Source organism: Embiotoca jacksoni, unplaced genomic scaffold (assembly GCF_022577435.1).
Source record: "Embiotoca jacksoni isolate LCO1_2020_lvr unplaced genomic scaffold, fEmbJac1.0.p SCAF_6, whole genome shotgun sequence".
Taxonomy (NCBI): domain Eukaryota; kingdom Metazoa; phylum Chordata; class Actinopteri; family Embiotocidae; genus Embiotoca; species Embiotoca jacksoni.
Genome location: NW_027185414.1, coordinates 16,783,996 through 16,810,203, shown reverse-complemented (window position 1 = coordinate 16,810,203; position 26,208 = coordinate 16,783,996). Strand labels below are relative to the sequence as shown.

General features: G+C 39.5%; 1 protein-coding gene across 1 annotated transcript; it reads right to left on the bottom strand.

Moving 5' to 3' along the window:
• Nucleotides 1-453: 453 nt before the first annotated feature.
• Nucleotides 454-21,237, bottom strand: alx4a (ALX homeobox 4a). Its single transcript, XM_069173817.1, has 4 exons — nt 20,886-21,237; nt 9,478-9,797; nt 5,297-5,425; nt 454-4,347 (listed from the first exon to the last, which is right to left on the bottom strand). The coding sequence occupies exons 1-4, from the start codon at nt 21,235-21,237 to the stop codon at nt 4,027-4,029; spliced, it is 1,122 nt and encodes a 373-aa protein (XP_069029918.1). The 3' UTR covers nt 454-4,026.
• Nucleotides 21,238-26,208: the final 4,971 nt, after the last annotated feature.

Here is a 26,208-nt window from a genome sequence, read left to right as displayed (position 1 = left end):
GTGTCAGCAGTTCAAAAGGGTGCAGTTCGTATTTTTGTCAACTTCAATTAGTGTGATACTCTTGCGGGTTGTGCGATCTCATTTCAGCACTCGTGTCCCTTCAAAGGGACTGAAATGCACGGGGATTTCAGAATGTGACTACAGAGATGACACAATATTTTGGCAGGGTGGCACAGTGCAGAAAGTCAGAGCAAATTCATGGGTTTTCTAACAACCTCAGACAACTTCTGCGTTATTGGTGGCCAACCAGTGTCTCTAGTTGATGTCTTGAAAGGCTTTTCCTTAGACTCGGAGTGACTCGAGCGATTTCCAAATACTAATAGGAGAGTAGTTGTCTATATTTTCCTCTGTCCTGTGGCAACAGAGTTTTGTGTCATATTTGGGAACAACCATCACGGTTGGCAAGAGATTGTATTCATGTACTTCTCACAACAAAATAATCCTGAATCGAACTGCAATAACTTATTGTACTTTAATCACTCACAAAAAAACACAAGCACGAGTAAATTCAGTCTCATTTCCAAAGACAGCTTAAAGCCACAAAAACAATTGAATTTTTTTTGAAGAATTACATATCAAGAGAAAAACACTGTTCAAGCACATCTCTGAAAACACAATTATACATCACCAAATTTAAGAAAAGTTATACACTCAAATACTTGATAAATTGTCCCACAAAATATAACAGAGCATAAAATTTTTAACATTTTCCAAGAGTCTTATGACACTTCAATCCACTCTGCATGCACAAAAATGCACATGCACACAACAGCACACGCATATTTATCATATATTTACTCCTATACTGATTGCCTGACTTCAGTAGTATTAGAAAATGAGAAAACAATGATGTCATCACTCAAAGCTGGAGTTCTGCAGCATACAGGAGAAAGAGGTGTTTATGTAAAGCTAATCTTGCATCAACAGTCCTTATGTGACGTGTCAATCCAGGAACAATGGACCTCAAATACAGAAAAGAGGGAAAACATTGTAGTCTGTAAACCTGAGCAACTGCATGCCAGTATGTCTGTGTGTCACTGTGCAGAGGAAAAGTCTACGTTAAACCACCTAAAAGACAGACGGTCCTGTCCATCCTGACACACAATACTGCAGTCCGCAGCCTCCACACGGCCCAGTGTTAATTAAAAAGCCTTCCTGGGTTGGTTGTGCCTCGGACGCAGCAATTGAGGGGCTGCAGCTTTGGGCCAGTGGATGCGGTGGAAGTGAGCAAAGGGAGGGGTGCAGTGCAATGTGTGTGATGAGGGGGTTGAATCTTTGAAAGCAGAGCCATGACAGCTGAGGGGGAAGCATGTGTGAGGCATGTTTGTTTTGCATTTACCCCCTGAGCGCAGCTGTGTGCACTGTCCTTTTCCCAGAACACCGGAACCCAGCAGACGCCCTCACAGCTCGCCCTCCGTCCAACCCCTCAGCCCGAGCACAGGGGGCCCCACGTTCACATTTGCAAAGATACCCTCTCAGTTCTGAGATATGTCCTCTATGCATGCACATGCGTTGCATTTAGGCCGTAGAGTGAAACTGGATGTAATTTGGACGACTTCGGGGTGATCTGTTCTGCTGACAGGTTATAGCCTGCGCTTCGCTTCACTTACCGAAGGACAGTGAATGTGGTTCAGTTTAGGGAATTAGCAATGGTTGCTCTGCCTCGAGGTGTACTACAAGGTATCAGGTTCACTTTCTGAGACCATGAAACCCTTTGTTACGCTTTAGGCCTAAGTCCGGCTTTCCAAACAAAGGAAAACTTGTATAACCTCATGATACTGCACTGGTAAATCTCATCTGCTATTTCTGTCACTGGTGGATGTTGTTACCAGGGGAAAAAAAACAAGGTTTACTATTTAAATATCTGAATGATATCCTCAGTAAGATATACGAGATATCTGGCAGAGTCCAGCTCACTTTAACGTCTATCTTGCACTTCCTCTTCCCACAATGGACACACAAACACAGACATATTGTTCAAAACCTGATGGAAGTAAACAGTGAGTAAAGGCTGTAACCAGAGAAGGAACAGGGAACATGATTCGTTTTGGCGCTTTATCTTGGCATGTTAGTAATTTTAATAAAAACAATCCTCTTTAGAAATCATGCCAAAAAACTAATGAGGATAGGCCTGAGTTTGTGTTGCCTTGACCCACATCTCCATGCTGAAAGTGGGACTGACACAATCATTGTGAGTTTTTATGACATTTTTGGGGAAAAACTGTGGGCCCCTGTCGCCTCCCAATTCCCATCACGGACACCTTTACTGTAAATGGCAGATTCACTATATTTGACCCAGAAACCAGCTAGTACACAAATACTGGAGTATAACCTCATCTCAGGTTGTATCTGTGTTTGTTAATTTCTTGCATAGTTAGTTTATTTCCAAAAATTTAGGCTTCAGAAGGAGATTTTGACACATCACCCCTCCAAGACAGGGCCGCAAGATTACATATAAATGCAGACCCAGCTGGTATAGAACTGGCGGTGCAACATCCACAACTCATTTGCAATTAATCAAATTGACAAAAACCAACTGGCCCACAGTGAATGCTGGAGTCCAGGGCCTTGGGTCGGTTGAGAATAAGGCTTTGCTAGTACCTCAGCTGTAACACCGTCGTCTCATGGCTGTAAAGATATGTAAGAATGGGACTTTAGAAAGAGGAAACTGATGTTGTTTCTGAGTGCTCAGTCGTCCAAGGACCACATCCGACCAAGATGTATTCAAAGCCATAATGAAAATGCCAGAGGTTACTCTTCAGATTAATTAGGTCGATGGCGTCCTTCGACAAAAACCATGAGAAAATAAGAGAAAGAAATACAATGACACGTCAGTGCTGCTCCATGACGGTTGACTGATCAGCTTTGACAGCCAAACACGGCCATGTGAAAGTCCAGAAGAGGCTGTTGAACACTGATATCCTTTCAGTGTTAAAAAGTGTCAACACACTCTGTGTAATCTCCACCAGCCTCCTCTGTTTCAAAGGAGGCTGCTGCTGGTTTCTGTGTTATTTCTGGCAGTCTGACTGACTAGTAGGCACTTCTCTTTCTGAGACCTGTAAGCCTGAAATGCAAGGGGCACAGTCATGTCCACTTGGAGTCTTTCCTCCTGAAAACTGAGCGGCGTCTGTTTGGAGGCCGGCGCTCCCAGGCTCTTCAGCCCTGAGAGCAGCAGGCCTGCTGTGCCCCTCTCATGCTCCCACACACCACTTCCTCCTCCATCTCTTCCTCTCTCTGGGCATCAAGAGCCTGAGTCCGTGCAGCAGGTGGATCTCTCACCCCGACCGCACTTAAGCAAACCACCCTTCATCTGTTTGAGTTTTAAATGCTTGAAGTTTTGGATTTATTTTAACATCTGTGTTGGAGGTGAGAAGCTTCTTAATGTGGCAGATATGCTGGATAGTTTTCTGAAGCTTTACAACCAGCAAGAATTACATTGAACGTGTACTGATGCTGATAAAGATTGTCTTAGAGTAATATGTATGCAGCATATAACAACTAAATCTGAATTCTGTTTTTTTTTAACAATGCTTGTTGAACTATTTGTAAAATCAAAACCACTGACAAACAGACAAGCGGGGAAAACAAAAACAATCAAAATTTAAATAACAAAGTAAGAATAACACAGCACCAAACAAAGAGATGCAGATACTGAAAGCAATGTACAAACAGATTTTTCTGTATTTTATCAAATAAGTGCATGAATTTGTTTGAAATAATTAAACTTCTTTTGCCTATCTTCAGTATGACACTGAAACTCCTGTTATACAGTACAGCATCACCTCCCGCCATGCTTCCACAGAGCTCACCATGGTTACTCTCCCATCAGAGACACTGAAAAACATGGCACCTCTTATTTGGCCAAATCTCTCTTTTTTTCTTTATATAATCATTTAATTGCAGCATTTTTGAAGGTAGTCACTGTTGCCTTTAGAGTTTTGATTTTAGTGCACCCTCACCCCATGCTGGGTTTGTTTAGACATTTCAGGGGTCAACAAGGTCCCCCATCCAGCATGTAACAACACATCATGTGGCCCAAGAGATTGCTGCACTGTGCTCTTTGGCTTTCATGCGCAAGGCAGCAATACTGGAGGACTTGCGGTCAGGGTCCATGTTGAGATCGTACGTGTTAATGCCTGCGGCCATGCCAGGAGATCCTCCAAACAGGCTGCCCATGTGAGCCTGTCCCACGTGAGCGCCGGGGCTCGGCACACCGAGAAAATCAGACATCCCGCTGGCAGAGTGGGGGTGAGGTGTCATACAGGGAGTCATAGTGTCGCAGGGCACAACGCAGCCCGGCACAGGAGACGCTGCGCTGCTGCCACCGATCCAGGAAGGGTTCTGAATCTGAAACATTGTCGGGAAATCAACATTGCTTAAAAGAAATGTGGCAATAACCCAACTGACTTATCATCAGACACACTTTTCTGAGCTCATTTATTTACAGTGTTTCCTGACCAAAATGACAAGACTGTATTGATCATTAACTAAAATGTTTGTATGCATTAGATTATTGCAGGTGGGGATGAACCTAACCTGACCTGACCCCAACAAGTTGTCTGTGTACTTCTATCTACAACTTAATCTAAACACCAATGTGCTTCAGGAATAGTTTAGTCAGGGAATATATTAATTCATTGTTTTCATGCATGTTGTCTCTATAGGCTGCATTGACTCTACAGAGAAGTTACTGTGGTCAGCTAAAACAAATGTAAAAATCCAGCAGATAGCTTCAGCTAAACCACAAATTGTCATTTTTTTTAATTAAAGGTGTGACATCAGTGGCCTACTGAGGTGCAGTTAGGTAAATTTTACCTTTGGAAAGATCCTTTCCCCCGTTCTCCAGTTTTTATTCTGAACTTATCACCAATTTTCTTATCTAATGAATGAATGTATCGACCTGATATCACATCAAAGCATGTAATATTCTAATCAGTCCACTAGATGAATGGATGGATGGATGGATGGATGGATGGACCTACACTGAGGTGATGCAAAATGACACGTTATTCTCTAGTGAGTTGAGATTATTTATTGAAAATGTTGAATTATTCCTTTAAAGGATCCGATTTTTTTTTTTACAGCTGCCACTTGAATCAGCTTTTTTGACATAAGTTGAGGCAATTAAATATACATTTTATTGCAGACTGAATTGTTTCCAGTCTGCAGCAGAAGTGACTGAAGTAGAAGTAAAAGCAGTAGAAATATCACCGCTGTCCCCTAGAAATTCATTTTTGGGTTTTGTAGTTATTGGACTGAAAATTGGCCAACATGTGTTAAAGCACTCAGTCTGTACCTGTGCGTAGTTCTCAGGACGCGTTAGCAGAGGAAGCTCGTAAGCTGTTGAGAAATGTGTTCGGACCTGCTGCATCTGACCAAAGCGCTCCCTCTTTCTCCATTTCGCTCTTCGGTTCTGGAACCACACCTGCAGAGTAAAAGTGTCTGATGTCATAAAAATGTCAGCAACGTTTGCCAGTTTATCTGAGAGAGCAAGGAATCTTTACTGTTATCTGGCTCAGTGTCAGCAGTGTGAGGCTGAAAACCCAAAGTGGAGAAGATGGTTCGCCTCAACCCTATACAGGAACTTTCCTCTTAAAACTAAAGGAAATACCTTTCTATAGATACAAATCTAAGTTTTCCTTTCAAATGGAAAAATTATCCCATGCAGCACTGCCGAAAGACTAAAAGGCTGAATATCACAAATACATTCTGCAGAACATCTAAAATTCAGACTTTTTGGTTAAAGTGCAAACTTGCAGTCCACAGGAACATCATGCAGAGACCATAAAGTTATATAAATGTAAGTTTGTGAAGTTTTAACGAAATTAAAGTGAAGATTTTAGGACAAAGATGAGGGGAAATGACTTGTAATCAGTGTGTTGCAGCCTTGACTTTGCTTGAGGCTCAGAAAACCAAAATGTAAACAGAACTTGTCTGTCTCACCTTTGCTTATTTGTTGTCTGAAGAGAACACAGAGCTTTTTGATTTCTGTAATTATCTTTTCACATCTGAATCTGACGCTGCTGTTTATTGAAAGCATCAGTGTGTTTGAACTAACATCAGAGTACGTGAAAGTAATCTAAATACATTCGTCTCTGGTGGCTTTTGATGCCATCTGCCGTGCTTTTCATTAAATGTTAAAATTGATCTTTCTGTAATCAGACTGGTCTGATTATAGCACAAAATTATCAAGAAAAATGTTTTAATCTGACTTGTTTCTGATATGTTTTCTCATATTTTGTGTATCTGCTCTTTGCTCAGATGCTTCACTATAAATCTAGGGAGGCAATGTAGGAAATTGAAACATGAGCTGTGATTATAACTGGGGTTTGTTTGCATTTTCCATTTTAATTTCCTGAAGTCTGAAAGTCCCGGCTTTGAGATGCTGTCTTCCTCTAAATTAAAGAAGCACACAGAGCAGAGAATGTAATCCTTCTTTCCTTGATGTTTCCATACACCTTCCGCTGCACCATGTCTTGCTCTGCACCCACAACCCCCATGCAAGATCACTGTTTCTCTAAAAATGTTGCTTGCTGGTCATAAAGATTATGATAATTACACATTAAAAGATGTTTGTGAGGTATTGTTCTAGAAAACTGTCTCTTTATCTGCTTGTCACCATCACCTCGATCTGCTTAATCTTAACTTTATGCCAAGTCTGTTGGCTATTACGCAGGGAGAGCATATTTTTGTGTTGCACACACTGCGTTGTGACAGTAATTGGTAAAGACCTTGACAGCTTAAGTAGCTGGTGGACTTTCAATGAGTCTTTATTTATGTTACAGCCCCAGAGAGAAAGAGCAGAGAAATGCCAAACTGGCCTCAGCAGGAGAGCTGTATGGGGCTGAAAATACTTTGAAGTGAGAGACCGGCTCAGAGGATTGATAACCCGCGTCTGCTGTCACTCATGTCAGCTTCAAAACCAAAGTAAAAAGAAATCCAAGGTTGAGCCTGGCTTCAGTTTTCCAACACCCCCAAAGCACTAATAATATTGCTGAAACACCTCTGACCACTATTGTTCTCCATTAAATGTATGTTTGGTCTCTTTTACTCAAAAATCCTCCATCATATTCAATAATTTCTTATTTCCCGTGTCAATTTAAGATAAGATGAGGGCACTAGTGAATCGGAAAAAAAATACGTCATAGAATTTGACATCTGCCTTCATGACAAGTGGGATGGTGCTGTGCCCTGACTGGACTACTATCATCTTTTTTTTATCTTGCTGTTTTTGATATACAGTATTATAAACCTACCACTCTGCATTTTCAAGACTTTTTAACAGCTTTAATATTATGCGTGTTATCTCCATTCTTCATTGAATAAGTTACATTGTGTTTATTTTGTTTATACATTTGATATATTTACAGGGTCTCTCAACCTCACCAGTCCCACAACATTTATATTAATTAATTAATCTGACAATTTCTTGATTTTTTTTTTTTAGGCTGTAAAATGTGAGATCACATGACAAACAGTCCAAAAACAAAACAAAGTTTCCGTTTTGTGTCCTATAAGACAAATAAAAGCAGCCAGTTCCAATAATTAAAAAGCTGAAACCAATGACCATCTTGAATGTTTGCTCTTAAAAGGAATCAAATGATGAATTAATCATCAAAAAGCTCGTGATCTGACAAATGGCTCTGTGTGCCTGGCTTCCAATATTTGTATATTAAAACACAGTTTCACCTGCTTTTTAAAATCCCTACGTGGTTCTAACAGTGCAGAAATAACTTGCAGTTTTCGGACTGTTTGTCTCCGCTGTCTTTCACCTGGTCGGATCAGAATCTCATCTTCTATTAATCTAGCAGGAACACCTGGTGAACTCCACATCAGCTGCCATCTCGGCTCTTTGGACAAACAGAACAGCAAAATCTGATAGATGTGATGCTATTGAAACCCTTGACCTTTGACCCCTGACCTTCCCACGTCGAGTATGTGACTCAGATCTGAACTCATTCTCTTTCTTTGAAACCCACAGACTGAAAAAGCAAACAACTACAGGCTCCACTGTTGTTTTGAAAGTTCCCTGTTTTTTTGTATGACATCCATCAGGCAATGAGGTTTAATATCACCTTTCCCTGAATTTCTTTTCTCTGAAAGATGTGTTTTGGAGGTTTTGTACTTGAACAAAAATGTGTATAAGTTTTTAAAAGTAAAAGTAAACTTTTCATCAGCTTTTTTTCCTCAGCATTTTTTCCCTCCAGATGCTGAATTGATGAGCTGTGAGTCCTTTTGCGTGTGAATGACCTGCATGGAGCACAGAGCCCTGTTCTCTGACTGACAAGGCATCTCGTGTCTTTTATCTTTTTAACTTGAGTGTTTAAGAGGGCCGCTGGGAGAGCCAAAGGCTGTAAAGCTGCATCCATCTGAGGCAGGCAGGTCTGTGATAGCACGAGCAGCAGAGCAGAGCAGGGCAGCATACCTTTAGAGACTCGGGTTGAGTTATAACCCTGTGGCTGCACAGACTTCCTGTGTTTCACTGAGGAGCTTTCCTGGTCACTGCTCCAGCTTGTAGAAGATTGGTTTTAATCAAGCTCTTATCTCATCCCATGCGTGCCTCTGGCACATGTTAAAAATGCAACCAGAACACTGAATCTATGAATTGTTTTAAGCAAAAAAAACTGGAAGACATCATATGTCTTAAAATTACTCAAAACAGATATGAACTTGAGATATCAATCCCCAACTAACTCAAAGCCTATGGGAAGGGTTTCACACCTACCCTGGAGATCACAGCGGGGACACATTCTTGTCTGAACAGGATGTTAATGAAAGAAAAACAAAGAAAATCCAGGGGCTTTGCTAGTCCTACGGATACACAGCACACAGACATGGTGCAGAAATGGTGAGGACTCTTTCTCTGTGCACTAATGTTGGAATGCATTACAGCAGTCATGACCGGTTTGTATGCTAATCGGGCCAGAAGGTCAGAGAGACGTTGTACGCCTCAGGCCGGACTAAAAGCGGCTGAAATGAGCTCACAAATTTGGGAAACTAAAGCGTTTATACGTCCAGAGGAAAAGAAAAGCCACTGAGACAATCCCGTGGAAACACAGCAGAGTCGACGAGGTTGTCCTCGTATGTTGATGAAAGTCTGCTTTCCAAAAAAGTTCACATATGAGGCCCAGGCAGCTCAAACCTCAGCCCCCTGGGCCCCCTGGGCCCCCTGGCCTCTGTTAGCTCCCGCTCCCCCACTCTCTCCCCCGACTCCCACATTACCAGATAAATCTCTCATGTTGTTCCGTGAGTGACGTTATCTCTGCAGAGCTACAGATGCTGAAGGATCCATGCGCTTGTGCTGTTTAAACTCTGTGATGCAGAGCTCTTGTTTTACTTATTGATAGGACAGGCATGTGGTTGCATGGTGTTGTTGCACACATTGTTGAACAAATGCTGATTTGTTTTCCTTTTTTAGATCCCTCAGCAGTTTTTTTTTAAGCAACTTAGCTACATATATAATTCTTTACACATTACCTGCACACGGGCTTCAGTCAAGTCCGTCCTCAGTGCGAGCTGCTCTCGAGCGTAAACGTCAGGATAGTGTGTCTTCTGGAAAACCTTCTCCAGCTCTTCCAGCTGGTAGCTGGTGAAGGTCGTGCGGTTGCGTCTCTTTTTGCCTTTGTTGCTTTCGCCACCATCGGGCTTGTCCAGAGGGCTCGCTAAGTCAGTGCCCGGTGGCCTATCAGAGGCCGCCTTGACCCCTTGATCCTTCACAGCCAGGTATCTGGTGTCCATTCCAGGTGGGTCGGAGTCCGGAGCCAAATCAGAATCTGTCAGACCTGAACTGTCTTTACCTGCAGGGACACGAGAGGATGAAAAATGTTAAAAGGTGTTTGTATAATCTTATCAGGACTGAAATGAATGAATCAGAAAACATCTCTGTGAATATGTCCCCCTTAAATTGAAGATTAATGTGAAAATAAAGTAAGGGAAATTATTACATGATGTCCAGCCAAAATGAGTGTTATAATTTGGCTTTTATAGAAACATCTATTGTTTTTAGGGGACAGGATATAAAAGAATAATGACATAAATGTGTGTTTAATCCATTGTGTCCTACTGCTTTTCTTCAAGATTCAAGGCTACAATGAACATTTAACTGATTCAAGTCATGTGTGTATTGTCCATGTGAATAAGACAATAAGCTGTTAATATTCAGACTTCAAAGTTCCCTCTTTTCCCGTCTTTTCTCATCAGCGCATTCAGAGCTGATGATTTATTTGCAGCATCAGTATAATAATTTATGAGGTTTGATAGGGCGGAACAAAGGAATTTCTCGCTCTTTGTGAGGAAATTCTGTGACAATTGTGAAATGTGCTGGTTGGCAATGCCGAGCATGCGTGTCAATGTGTTTGTCTATCTGCCTGTGTAGTGGATGACTGTCTGGATCACTGGCTGCTCACAGGATCCAGTTGTAGTTGCAGTAGATCATTCTGTGATGTGCCGGGGAGCTGACACCCATGGCCATAATTTGAGACTGACAAAAAGTTGCAGATTTCTTTATGGCATGCCCTCCTCAACCACCAGCACCCTTCGCTTCAAGACACACACCACTCTCGCTCCTTCCCTCAGTCCTACATGAACGCTGAAGTCTATCATGTGGCTGCAAAGTCACCTGGCGGCAAGACCGTCACAATTAATTTGCTGTGGAGCAGCTTCTAGACACACAAAAACAGATAAGGAACTTAGTAGTCTATCTCCATCACACACCACCACATTCTTGTTTCCTTCGTGTCTGCAGTTTAATTGTTAAACCTCAGGCAGCTCTCTGATCATAAATTTCCACTGCCATGTCTCTGCCAGTGTTCCTGTCTGAGCTGGCAGCTCTTTTCGCCTGGCTGCTGCCACTCGCTGAATGAACCAATTTGTAAACACAGCTCTTGATTAACACACATTCCCACTGTGGAGGATGTGATAGCTGAAAGTATGTATAGGACATAAACTCAGGCTGCTTAATAAAGACGCTCTCTCACAGCGCTGCACCTTCCTGCTTCTCCATATCAGCTGAGGTGAAGTTATTTTCAGCAACGAGGACGTCTCTTTGCTCATCCGACGATTTGTCAGGTTAGAACTGGGAGGTGTGTGTGTGTGTGTGTGTGTGTGTGTGTGTGTGTGTGTGTGTGTGTGTGTGTGTGTGTGTGTGTGAGAGTGGGGTGTGTGTGTTCATGTGAGCTCCTTGTGCAATCGTCAGCACTCAGTCAGCACAGAAGATGTCTCACACACACACACACACACACACACACACACACACACACACACACACACACACACACAGTGACCCTCAATTCACAGCCATGTTAGGTAATGTGCTACAAGGTGAGCTGATGGGATATCTTGTCATACACTGACTCTCTTACAGACACATGCACTTTAAAGTAATTCATTTTTGAGTGATAAATTTGTGTCATAAGGACTAAATCTGCATTATCAGTGAATCTGATACATTTGATCAAATACACCTCTATTATTAATAATTTGCAATGATTTGAAAGAATATATTTGTTTGTGACTATATTTTTGGGGAACTTTTGTTTGATTTTATTATGTGACCTTTGACCCGCTTTCATTTTGCATGCAGAGACCCAAGCTGTTGTACTGAAGCTACTTTATTCTATTCAAGTATGTAACTACCAACTAATTGCAGATTTATTTTGTGCTACTTATCCAATTTGTTGTGCAAGAAATGTGACCTGTATGCGTTTTATATTCATTGTTGAAATTATGAAGAACTGTATTTTTAAGGACACGTGCATTTTATTTGAGGAATTTCATTGTTTGTATTTTATGATGTAATTCTAGGGGTTATTTGCTTGAATGTTTTTGATGGCAGTACTAACTCAAACCTTACTGTCAGTACTGATACCAAAATAATACTTTACAACGCTTACCTTATTGGGAGGAACAGAAACATATAAAATTGTTCATTTAAAAATAGTAGTGAAAGCAAAGCTGCACAATAAATAAATACAGATGTAGAGTATAAAGCAGCGGATGCGTGTTCAGTACGTGACCGTTTTTGATACTCAATACTACAAACACATTTTGGACGGTACTGAAATAGAATAGAGGTTTGATTCCCTGGTCCAGTGATGGCACATAGCCTACATTTTTAGTCACTACAACTAAAGCCTTATTCAGGACACCTGGGCATCCAGAAACCCATTGTTACCTAAAGTTCCCTTATTTGATCTGATTCAGCCTTATGACAGATGAACTGTCTTTCTATAGTGGACATTCAGCAGAACGCTCCATCATTTCAGCCCTACAGGATTCAATGAACAGTGCGGCTCAGGTTCCTCTGATGTTTGCTTAACAAAGCTGGACATGGACTTGGGAAGATGAGCTGTTTTGGTGGCAGACTGCTTGCTGGGGGTCTAATGTCTGCAACATTGCCTCGCTGTCCATGACGAACACGTCCTGTTGAGCTTCAATGTGTTTTATCCCAGCCTAAATTCGATATAGTTATCTAATTATATTTCCCTGGCCTCACAAAGCAAGAGCTGTCAGGCTGTTTGAAATCAAGGCCTCTCGCTGATCAAAGGCAGTTGTTTATATCGCATCACTGATGTTTTTTTGGCAGGCGTGGGATATTGTGACAGTCTCCTGCTTGTTATCCATGCGATCGGCTATGGTTGTAAGGCTCTCCCACACTTCTCTAGGTGGGCCTTCCTGCAGGGAACACCATATGTATGGAGAACATAACAGAGCCTTACTGCATGCAAAGACTGTCACTATATAATCTCCTTGGAAAGAGGCAGGAGGGAGTGACGGTGAAAAACGTGCTACATCAAAACCTCTATCGCAGTGTTTATGACTACAACTAGCTTTGTCTTTCCATTACACAATAGACTCCTTTACAAATTCTTCTTACACCTGCAGGTCGTGTAGTATCTCTAACACAATGGGTCCCAACAATAATCCAATAAACTCACAAACCAAATTTTCTTCTTTTTTTTCCAAATGAAAATGCCATGCAAAATGTTTTTAGTTGCAACCACAGAATGTTCTATTTTCATTGCAGCGGATTCAACAGTCAGCAGCATCTGTTCCAATTACTGCACACAGTGAACAACAGAGACGTGTCTGCATCTCTGTGTGGTGGGCTCTGAAAGTTATGCAGGAATAAACACAAAGAGTTCTTCAAAACAAACTGAGCAGTTATTTTCATGTGAGCAGTTCCACCTGACAGCACAATAAGACAGGAGTTTAATATTAATTTTTGTTAATGTTGATGTGAAAATGTCACTGCATCTAATACAGTGAGGTCCGGTGGATATCAGTGCCAAAATGACGTTGTTGTGCGCCAGACATTCAGCACGGACAGCCATTAATTCACAGTTGAAAACGAGGGGGCAACATCAAAGTGTAATTTAACTGGCTGTAAAGCGACAGGACACCTTCACTGCCTCTTTATTGACTGGGATGACTGGGGTCAGCTCACTGTGTTAAGAGGAAACACTATAAATTACACTCCACACGGTGACTGAGAAAGATTAACGACATGTTGCTCAAAGTGAGAGAAATATCAGAAACAGAAGGAAACAGTAGAGAGGAAGAAGGGAAGAAATGAAGCGGTGGAAGAAAAGAGAGAACAGAGGAAAGGAAATGCAAGAGTGTTTTGTTTTACTGACTTAGGTTTTGGATGTTTCATGGTAGAACGGTGGATAATTATTGCTTGGCTGCAACAACAGAGGCATGCTGAGACTCTGATGCTGGCTGGACAATCAGACCAATTCCGGAATAATATATGTAATATACATACTACGTTACTTTCAGAAGGCCTTCGGGTTAACTTGACGAGTGTGACTCATGAAAGGGACTTATCACAAATTACAAACCACTGCTGCTACTCCAAAACTTACATCCAGAACATATGATTAGTTAATTCAGACAGATGAAGTGCTGTAGATTTAACATAAAGGAGTAGAAGTAAACTAAGCTGACGCACTCCAAACTGTGGAAAGGTTTTCTCAACTGCATTAAATGTCACAATAACTGTAGAAAACAAAGCTGCAGCTCTGTGCGGTGGCCACATGGATTATCTTCTTCAGCTCTGAGGAGGAATATCTGCAGTCCAAACGTCAGCTGATGGAATAAATTCTCGGCTGCACAACAATCAAAGAGCTCTACTTTGTTATATCGTTAAAAGTATCTTTGTGATAATAACCTTTAATGACATCACCATGACTTTTTGAATCTGTGTACTGTGTTTTTCTGGACCACAATGTGCCCTTAATAGGTTATTCTTATTATTTTATTATTTTGTTATTACAAACAATTTTGTACAATGTAATGATACAGAAATAGTAATACTTGATATGTTTTTGGATGTACTTGATGATACATTTGCGGATACATTTACTTTGAATGCATATTGAATATATTAAAGCATTATTACTTTTCATTTAAACCTGCCATAACTAATTGTTCTCTGTAGGTTTGTCAGGACTTGTGACCACTTTCAAATTGTCACTTTTTTTTTTTTTAATTATCAGGATACATTGATATTGTAGAAATATTGATTACTTTAACTAAAGGATCAGGGGACTTCTTCCACCACTGCTGAAGATGCATCAAAGTTTCTCTGACTCTCTGTTCCTGAAATCTGACCTTGTCTGTTTTGGATGTACAAAGAACGCAACTATGAGTAGCAGTTGTTGGGTGTAATGTCCGGTGCAGTCATCAAAACAGGACAATACACATACTAATGCACGTGCGCGCACACACACACACACACACACACACACACACACACACACACACACACACACACACACACACACACACATCGTCCTTCAACACAATGCATGTTTACACCACTGCTGTCATTTAGAAACAGATGATGAGTCTTAGTTGGAACTACAGAAAACATCGGCACATCAGTGTTTTTCTTTTTATGCGACTTGCAGTGAATGATCAGAGCAATGATCTATGTCAACAGGCTGTGCAAAATTCTGACTGTGAAAAAAAACAACATAAAGCCAAAGACTGATAAATCATCTCTCTTTGTCTTTCTTGCACTCTCCCCCTCAGTGTCTCTCTCTTCCACCAGCTTTCTTCCAAATGTTCCTCCCAGACTTTGGATCCAAACAGAGTTTCCTCCATCTCATGTTTTTGTTGTCTGATTGAAGCAGCACATTCAATCGGAGTTGGAAAAACTTGCTCGAATAACTTTTTCTCTGCATGAACGTAAAGTGAAAAATACTTGAGAACATGCACGATCTTCCTATCAAGAATTTTACAAACTGAAAATATGACTATTCAAACAGCACTGAGTGCAAACGATTCCCACCAGACAACCTCCAATGGACATCCGTCCTAACAACATGCCCCACAGCAATGTGCCAACCCACAATCTGTTCGGTTCCCAGGTATGATAAAAAAAAAAAAAAGCCAATTATCCAAACACATGAATACAACTGTTCAGTCAACAAGATCTTTTTAAATGATCATTGGCTTTAAGCCGAACCCAAATCCAATATGACAAACCAACAAGTAAGTACAGGCAAAACAAAAAGTATTAAAAGTGTTTTTGTAAATCTACTGGTGCAATTCAACTCTTTTAAAAACACACAGTCCTTCCTTACACAAAGAATAGTTAATATTACAATTCATATGAATGAAACAGGTTTATTTTTTTACTGATATGTGTATGTTTTTTGTAAAATTATATGTTTAAATCTGGATTTATGTAGGCGATAGAGCAATATCAACTTTTCAAAAACTACCTGTCCTTTATCCCCCCCCGCCCCTCCCAAAAAAAGAGATATGATTAAGTATTTTTTTATACAACATTGGTGAAGCTGTACATGACTGTACACAAGAAAATAATACCTTAAAAAACTCTTGACAAACCTTTGAAAATATGATGTAGAAATTTGAAGCATTACTCAAATAGACTGACTGAAGGGGAAAAAAAAGTCACCTAACTACACGATCAAGGAGTAAAAAGAAAGACTCTGAATCGATCTGAAGTCTTGACACAGTCCTGGTTCTGTGTAAGAGTTCACTTTACATGAAGCAGTGACAAAGAGACCAAAGGAAGTCCTGGACTTCATGAGCCTTTTTGCCCTGCTGCTCTCACTCGGCCATGCAAACTGAGCCTAATGTAAATTACCCTGCCAAACTTTAAGCTAAATGGTAAAATGATCCTGAGTCCTTGTCACCTCCATTCATGTCATTGACTCGCTGAAGTGTGCCTCAGTTGTCTGGGCTGCGTGGCTGGTTCCCATTACGCCCTGCTCGAACCAATCAGCACAGACGGCCATTACGAGAGGCTGAAATGGTTGTGCTGGGTTAGAAAAGGTTTAAGGAACAAAAAAGCCGAAGATGGGAGTGACACAATCTCACAGGCGGTGCAACCACACCTGAATCTTGATCCTCTGGAGATCATTTCATGAGCTGTTTCTGCTGGGTATGAAATATTTACACGGCATCGAATTCTTGCTTTGCCCCAAAAATAAATTCTGTTTTAAACTGGAATAAACAGCTGATTTTTTTAATGTCTTCAAATTGCAGCAAGATGTTATTGACCTGCACACCTGGAAAACGTGATAAAAGGCACAATCCCATTGTAATAAGGCCTATAATTCAACAACAGAGTGACACACTTCATCTCAGTGGTGCAGTTAAAAGTAAACTGCGTAAAACTCGAGAGTCTGATTCCAAATGTTGCAAATAGCTCTACTTTGACACCAGGGAGTTTCAAATGGGGATTTCGAATGGATTTTCTCTGCTGTGTGCACACAGGGAACCTCGCCGTCCTCTCCAAACAGACGAGGGCAGGAGAGCCGAGCTAAAGGTCAGCAGCCTCAGACACTGAGAGAAGACATGGACACATCAAAAGAGAAAGACGTGTACTTGGCTGCTTTAAGACTGCAAAATGACTGATTTAATCAACCCCTGGGGCCTATTTTTTCAATCAATAAATTCCTGTCCAGTTTGACAATTTATGATCAATGGATCATTTAGGTCTTTTTTTTTTATTATTATTGTTTGGTGACCAAAGTGACTTTTACTACACCTAAAAATATGCATCTTCTGTGTTGGAAAGTAAATGAATAATTCTGAAATCTTTTACTTCGTCTTCATGCAACTTTTCTTCTTTTACATAGTTACCATAGTTACCACTGACATTGCAGATCAATATTTTGCATGCAAAAGATATGATCATACAATGCTGCACAGTTATAGATTAACCTACCCAGTATTATGTAAAATAGCTGAAGAAGATGATCTACAACAGCAATAAAAAAAAAAGCAACAGTAAATATAAATACTTTAAAACAGGAAATACTCAATTTGTATTTCTGTAAAAATTTTAATGTAGGACTTTTACTCATATTTGAGTAGTTTTACTTTTACTGACTATAACTTATTTTGTTATCTATAATTATAAGTTATTATATCTTATTTTGTAGTACTGCTGCCCCTTTCCTTATATTGACTTATGTAGGCTGATATGTTGACCTGTTGCTGCTGACAAATGACTCTACTTGTCTGTGAGTTTTAAAGTTGCGTGGATTTGATAAGATGCAAATGATTTGTCCCTCTTGGGAACAATAAAGTTGTCTGAATTGGAATTCTTATCTGAACTAAAGGAAAAGGTCTGAGCACTTGTCCCACTCCTGTTTCATTTTTGTTTTGTCCGTTTATTTTTGGTGCTTTTAAGGAAGCCACAGAGTTTGTTTCAACCTCACTGCTCTGTCCGCCCTCTCTCATCTATTTTCAACCACTTTGAGTCAGTCTGAAGCTCTCAGCTCTCAGCCGGAGCTGAAAGCTCTCCATGCTCCAAGAGCTGCCTAGTTCATTTCATGTAACAACATGATTGGCAGTGTGCTGAGTATAAATGAACATAAGTGTGTTTGTAGGGCCTCTAATGTATGTAAATGTTTATTAGACAGCCATGCTGTTTTCTATCAGCCAAAAATGTCTCAGTTATAGCTGGCAGCCTGCGCTTCAGGCAGCTCTGAGATCCAGTCATCACATCACCTTTGACTGAACGGATCAAGCCGCAAATTACAACAACACAGCATATCTCTGACAATTTGAAACTACCCAGTGAGTGTGTAAAATACAGGTTTGATAAGAGAAATGAGCCAGGATGTAAAATACTCCAGCACTGTCCAATAAAAACATCAGGAATCATTTATCATTTTTTTTCCTCAGCTAGAAGTTCAGCATATTTCACTGCTGCCTTCAATTTATGTCCAGTCAGTAAGCAGTGTTGAAGTCAGTAAAATCCTTCAGTCAGTGATCATCAAAACAGCCCAGAGTCCAGCAATTTTGATAAAGACTTATGTTTACAAACTTGTGCACGGTTTAAATTGTATTTGTGCATCTGTAAAAGTGGGTCATCAATAAGGTTATAAAAAACTTAAACTCTAAAAATGTAAAAGCAGAATTTGTTCTGTTAAAAATCAGAGGAGTTAAAGGAGGTTGGTCTCTGGGGGTCAAGACACTGTGAGCAGAGAAATAAAAGCAAACAGAGGAGTTTGACATCTGAGTCGTATTAATGCCAGAACTCTTCTTGTCTGTTGTCGAGATGTTTTTTTCTTCAGCGTGAAGCCAGTCATTAAGTCGTTTTGTTGGAAGGCTTGAGGAGCTGAAATCTTACGACCTGTGCTGACATATTCACTTTAAAATCTAACCGCGGTGGTAAAATGAGAAAACAAAGACAAATTCTATAAAGACGAAAACTGTTATTTAAATAAATTACCTCGAATTACTGCAGCAAACACGATCTTACATTTTTTTTCTCTCCAGCTTGAGCATTAAAAAAAAAAATCTAAAATGGATTGGTGGGATATTTTTCGAAATAGCTTCTATTTAGAAAATAATTCGTTTGCTTTCTTTCTTTCTTCATATGATCCAGAATAAAAGGTACAGTTTTACTAATAACTGTGGCTTATTTACAACATTTTTATTTCATTTATCGGATCTACGTCAAAGTTAATAGGTAATAAAAACTTAACAGCCTTTTTAAAAGACCCGCATGAACTTTTGAAAAGATTGATCTCCGTTCTTGACATTATGGAGCTATAATTATGGAGCTATAAAGGGATATCCGGAAACTGTCAAAACATCCTTCAACTACCTATGTAAAAAAGAAAAAAAAAAAAAAAAAAAATCAATGTATTGATGGACAAGCAGCCAATTTAAAAATAGGTGTTACCTTCATGCGTAAAAGCAACAAAATGCCTTCCACCGTTTTCTTTGTTTCATTTTCTTGATTATTTTTGTAATCAGAGCTCACTGTTTTCGGGGTTATAGATAATTTATTGATTGTTTTTATCAAGTGGTAAAGTAGGATTTAAAAAATAAATTTAGGCACAGATCCATTAAACATGTTGCTAATTTTGTGAGTAATTATTTATTTTTCACAAATAAACCACAGGGGATTCATTTTCATATATCCAGATCAAACACTCTATATTTAAGGATACAGAGAGCTTTGAGACTTCAGTCAAGATAATATCTTTATTTTATTAATAAAGTTATTATAACAGTTCTGTTGTGCACATAACCTCAAAACTAAGACGTATCAGCTTTTCTGTTTCCAGCTGAGCGTAAAAAAGAATTTCAGACTTTATTGAAAATATATCAATGTTTGATTCTTGAGCTCCGCAATATTCCCAATACAAAATGATGAGGCTGAGGTTCCTCCTCAGTATTTATCACAGCAATTTCTGTCATTCGTAAATCGCTTGTTTTTTGTTTTTGTCTTTTGATTTCTGTCACTTTATTCTTCAGGTTGTGGGACAACAATAAATGTTATAAATACAAAGGACTTGTGAGATCATAAGACACTAAATACCCTACTTGTATTTAGTGTCTCTATTCTCCTTTATGATCAGGCAGGGGTGTAATTAAGGACAAACCATTTCTATACATTTGGTCACGTTTTAATTTACCAAAAGGATATTATGCCTATTTTTGTATATAACTTCATGATCATGGTCGTTGTCGTTATGGTATCATGTGTATTTGAGGTAACGGAAAAAGGTTTCAGGTGGCGAAAAAATACACAAATAAACGGTGTTTCAAAGTGGCCGCCTGTGTAACGAGGGTCAAAGTTTTATTCACACCCTCGTCATTCACCAATTACAGCAGCGCCCCTGCGCAATTAAATCTAATTGGATCCAATCAGGCAGCGCAATGAAATGAAAATATTATCAGTTTGGAGCTCACTATTTGTGCCATCTGAAAACCTGTTAATTCAATTGTCCGACTCAGCTCCAATATTAAGGATTGTAATGCAGATTATCGCATTAAATGCGCCCTAATTGAATTTTGATGGCCAAAGAGACAATTTGATAGTCGGGAAGATTATGCCTCTTCTTAACTGTGTTACGCACGTAACTGCTGGGCGACGTCTTTGGGAGCTGCGATGTCCTGCGTACTGCTGCGGCAGAGAAGAGGCTGCTGATGCTTTCTACGCGCGGACGAGCACAGGACTACTTGGAGAGGAAGTAGAACACAAAGGAGTTTCATCTGTAAAACTATTTTTGGAAAAGTGGGTTTATCAACCAGAAGAAACGACGGACTCCCAAACAGGGTGGCATAGATCTGAGTTCAGTCAGGTCAAACCCGTTTCTGCATCGGATCTATTTCCGATCCAAACTTTCAAACCACTAATACCTGCTTGTGGGAACAAGTGGAGCGATGAGTAATGACTGACAGGTTACAGACTGTGACTCAAAACTAAAGTTGTAAAGACGCACTCAGCTCGAAGAAAACATCCTGACACGGATGATTGAAGACCTCTTATACTTGTGTTGATATTTTTAGACAATTCTCCTCCGTTATCATGAAAACACGTATTAAATTAGATTCTGGGCTGATGTTTTATCTCGCCTCTTATTTATTTTTTCTCTACTCACCATAGCAGGAGATGAGCGCTCCGTTGTGTCCCCTCTCCTGGTGCAGTTTGTCCTCCTCGGGGGGTGTTTTGCAAGAGGACCTCTGCATGAAGAGGTGGTATTTACTGAAAGTGCCTTGCCCCGCTGCGGCGGCATCCAATGACTGGCACTCCTGTTGGAAGGGGCTCCGGGACTTTTCTCCGTAAGCCTGACCTTTGTTGGGCAGGAAGGCAGTGGGACAGTATTTGGTGTCAGTAGCTGGGAATGTCCTAAAGTGGTCCGTCTGGTGATCCCTACCTTGCGCAGCTGAGGGGCTATAATATGAATCCATGGATGTCATATCGCTGTATGAAACGCAGGTCTCAGCGTTCATGCCTAAAAAAAAAAAGAGTCAAGGGGAGAACAAGACCAAACTTTTCTCTCTCTCTCTCTCTCTCTCTTCTCTCTCTCTCTCTCTCTCTCTTTTGGAAAGGGAAGCGCAGAAACCCCTTCCTCTCCCTCTTCCTCATTCACATTAAAATACACACACACACGCATAGACACACACGCATGCACGCAGAGACTGCAGCCCACACCAGACCACAGCTGGGTTTGGTTATAAAACGATTCAGATCTTTTCCAGGAACCACTGTCGTTGACCAAACACTCCAAACTCCCCCTCAGGTTGGAAGAGAGTTACACAAACGCGTCTTTCCTCGGAGGACGGGACCCAGATCTCCTGGCCTCGAGACCTCTCCCCAGTGATTATGCTGATGACATGAACAAGTTAGGTCGCTTATTTGCTATAAAAAAAAGAAGAAAAAAAAAAGCGTTTGCAAAACAGGGGCGGGGGACTTAACACATGACATTAATGCAATTTGGATATGAATATAGCCCATGAGTGATGGCACTGGGGCGGAGAGGGCACAATTTTACGCTTCATTCGTGACGGTTCATCAAGGGTAAATCACCTAAATTCAGCCGAATGCGCTCAAATTCAACTGTGTGGCTTCTGAATAAAAGTGAGTGTTAGTTTATAAGCGATTTCATCCCTTAATTATTATTTGAAACGAATTTTAGAGTCACTTACATCCTAATTATTCTTTTAATCCTTAAAAACATTTTGATCTGTCACAGGCATTTCAATTTAGAGCCAATACATTTCGGACAGAGAATATAATTAGCTTTACTATACCTAAACAAATGTTACTACATTTTGTTGGCATGCAGGCTCATTACAGGCCTATGTGAATTATTGATATTATTGATTTTGCGGCTTTATTTTTTTGGCACTTATAATTTTTTAGAAATAAGATGGTAGATGTAAATATTCAGCTCGGGCACACCAGCCAGTGGTCTCAAGGTAATTATTTGTAAATCCAGTTTTAATTTGTGCCGTCATTTGATAAAGGACACTTTATCTCTGGTTGTTTAAAACCTAACCACGTACAACGATAGACAACAATTTTGAAGATCAATAAGACATGGAACTCTTCGAAACCAACATTTGCTTAAATGTTTCCAGAATGTTTTCTATTATTATTATTATTATTATTATTATTATTATTATTATTATTATTATTATTATTATTATTATATCTCTATTCTATTATAATAGAGTTCAAATGTAAAAAAGTTTTACATGAACGAAAATATCCCACCTTTTGAGTATAGCCTAATTTTTATTGAATCCTCCAACTCAGCAATAAACCTATTCTCTTGTTTAAAAACATTAAACATGAAAGGTTTAAAGGTAGGTTGGCTTATTGAGGTTTTCTCATAGTTAACTCTAAATGACAGATTTTTGTAGGCTATACATTTTAGACTTAAAACAATTGTGGCATTTTTGCATATAAATGTAATTTGAGAATTGCTGTCACATTTGTTTTTCCAATATACTCACTTGGACATGGAAAAGTGGAGACAAGTGGAGTCCCTCTGTGTTGGCAGATTGCTGCTCAACACTAGAGAGGGATGTTCCTGATTCTAAATATAATGTACATTTTAGAAGCAAAGTAAGCATTTTAAGTGGAACAACAGCCTTATTTATGAAGAAGTAATATAAACTGTCACTTAAAAAAACTTACAGCATAAGTACTTTAAGGTCCATCTATTTTTGTTTGTGGAACAACAAAGTTACAATTTTGTTGCTCAGTGTAATTATTTCTCTCCACTCTTATGAATCAAGTAAGTCCTTTATAACCCAAAAACCTAATGGTGCAATTTATTTTCAATTCAATTCAGTACAATGAGTACATTACGTGTTTTTGTTTGTTTATAAAAGCAGTGTCATGTCAATAAAATGAAAGAATACATACAGAACATCCGCCTTGTTGTACATTATGGGTGACATTAAAAAGTCTATGAAACTGTGCACACAAGGAAACACACCTCTGTGTGTGTTTGGTTACATTTGTCCCTCAAAGTCTGTCGGTATCAATTAAATTAGTCCCCAAAATTACAATTTTCCTGAACTTCAATATATATTTTTGATATTGCTATTACATGTGATAATGTTTGTCATTTAACAATTAGGCTTCCACATTTGAGCCGAGTTCTTTAAACTTATGCACAAACCTACAATGATATCAATGGAAATGAAAATCAATGAATCAGTGAAAAATATGTACACATCCTATTTGTTAAAAAAAAAAATGTCCCCACAATAACATAGGAAAATATTAAAATTCCTCAGATTATTAAATGTATTACAAACAGAAATTTTCCTGCTCACACAGTGATCCATCTTTTAGATAGTGCAATGACATTTAATATAAAGACAGACATAAGTACAATAACTCTTAATATGTTTTCAGAAACATGTTGAAACTTTTCCTGTTTTTTTGTTTTTTTTTAAGTAGCAAAATAAGAACTAAACTGCACACAATTTGGTGTTTTCTCCTGGAGAGCTGTCCCGATTTTCCGTCCTTTTGTCTAGTCCTAATGTTTCTGTCAGGCTGCACATAGACTGACACGCTCACAGATCAAGCAGCAGACAAATGGACAGACTCCCAGCCATAAGCTAAATGTGGCCACATACTGCAACAAAGACACAAATGTATTCATGCAGTCACACACACATGGCGGACACATGCACACATACGAGCACATGTGAGAGGAAAAAGAAGCAAGCAAGTGAGTGAAAGAGGAGAAGAAATCTGCTCCGTTTACTTGATTGGATTTCAAATTAAGTCCATGAGACAGAGAGGTGTCCATACCTCCGATGTCTGAAAACCTGGCTCTCACTCAGCTGTGAAGTGACTTTACAGCAGGTTATGTTTCATCTCTTACACTCAAACAAATATCTAATTACTTTGAACTCTCATGTGTCAGCAGCATGATTTATGGCACTGAACCAGACTTAATGATCGCTTAGACAAATTTTCGACCTGCTGGAACAGTATATGCTATTCTTAGCAGAGAGCTGATGTTCAGTTACGATCACGTAATGTAAAAATGTATTTACCTATTCAGTGAGAGGATGTGGGTTCTGTTAGGATTTTCTACACTCTGTACTCTAATCTACCAATCAAAAAGATTCAGTGTTTGCAACTGTTTTCTGATGTGATTTACATGTTTATGGACTTTTTGTTCATCAAAACTATAAACTCAATGAATGAATGCATCATTTCACAGATCAGAAGCCAAATTGTTGTTTCCAGCTGAAGTCAAAATGGACACTAGTATGTCTCTGAAGTGCTAAATGTGCCTGAATATTGTCTAATCTGATGCTCCAGGATGTCTGCAACCACTATACATAAAGATGGAATATAATGTGCTTTATATTTTGTTTGGCATGTTTAAAGGGAAGTTCATGCTCTGGCCACAGACATGTTTTCATCTTTTATTTCACAGCGAAAAGTGTCCAGAGTTTTACCAACCGCAATTGCTTTATTATAAGAACCATGCAAAGTCTTTCTCACTCACTCTCTCTTTTTTTCTTTTCTTTCTACAACCATGGATGGTCAGAGTGACAACAAGAGGACCTGTGGTCCTCACTACCGAAAAATTCTTTATGTGTCAGTTTTCTGGCACCATGAGTGAAAGCTTCCCCTGAACAGTAGGCCCACCTGCAGTGAATAATGGAGTATTTGCACACACGCACACACATACATACAAAGAAAGTAAAGCAGTCGCATCACATTTCACTTGAAGAAACACAACTTGCATCTCTTCTCAGAAAGCACAATATTTAGCCTAACTCTTTTAGAGAAATCACCACTGATTACAGAAGTTACATGTTTAAGCTCACAGGCTGTAGTGACTAAGAGTTAAATAAAATCATACATGACATCAACAGGAGATGATACCAGTCTCATAATGCTAAAACATTCATTTGACAAAACATTCTATGTTACATTGCATTTTATTTGTAGACAAATATATTCATTGGCAGCGGAAAGACAAACAGCTTTGGATGAGGACAAACCTGTTCTGTAGATATGAATTTTTATATGAATAAACTGCATGATTTACAATCATTTTTAGTCTTACTATTACTTAAAGTTCACAGTTCAGTTAAAAAAAAAAAGATGAGGACATATTTAGATTTATTAGGCTACCATAAAATAAATCTATGTTGTTAATTTAATATACTGTACATGTGCTACTTTAAAAAGCGTACAATAAATAGGTTAATAAGTTTAAGGAGGCGTAAGATTTATACAAAGCACAATATTCAACACGGGAAGAGAAAATGTCAGCAGACAGTTGTCAGCTTCTTCCTCAACATTTATCATTGCCGGATACTTCGAAATCATGAGTCTATTGACTCATGGCCGTGACAAATTTTGTAGGAAGCCCTGTGTAATTATGTTTCATTTGATGAATTTTCCGCTCTCTCAGTGAAATACATAAAGACATTGTCCTAATGTCCCAATGAGTGAGGCTGTTGTCATAGTCAGTGACCCTGAAATGGCCCTTTAGTGTGTACTGTTTTCAGATGCCTTGTTCCACTCACCAGACTTACAACATATTTGTGAATGTGGGGGTAAAAAAAACAAAAAAAACAACAACACAAGGACATGGAAGAGACATGAGCCCACATCCTCGCTGCACTGGCAACATTAAACTTCAGCCCCTCCAGTCTGAATGTAGCCTGTGGCAAAGCAACTTGATTGAGTCCTTTGATGGGCATTAATACACCGTGGAGACGCGGCTTTGTTCGGGAATGGAAATGAACATAAAACGGAAAGCGGAACAGGAAGGAGAGAGGCCCACAAGCTGATCTTATTTAATTTCACATAAAATAGACATTCCATCTTTGCAAGGCCTGTTTAGGCACCTCAGTGGATGAAAACGTGGAGTAGCTCAACATGCTGGGGATTGTAACACTGTGTGTGTGTGTGTGTGTGTGTGTGTGTGT

Bases quoted from the DNA above. Each gene is read 5' to 3' on its own strand.
- alx4a (XM_069173817.1), bottom strand. From the start codon at position 21,237: ATGAACGCTGAGACCTGCGTTTCATACAGCGATATGACATCCATGGAT. The intron at 5,426-9,477 runs GTAATGTGTAAA...TTTACTCTGCAG, and splicing joins TGACTGAAGCCCGTGTGCAG to GTGTGGTTCCAGAACCGAAG. The intron at 4,348-5,296 runs GTACAGACTGAG...ACAATGTTTCAG, and splicing joins GTCCTGAGAACTACGCACAG to ATTCAGAACCCTTCCTGGAT.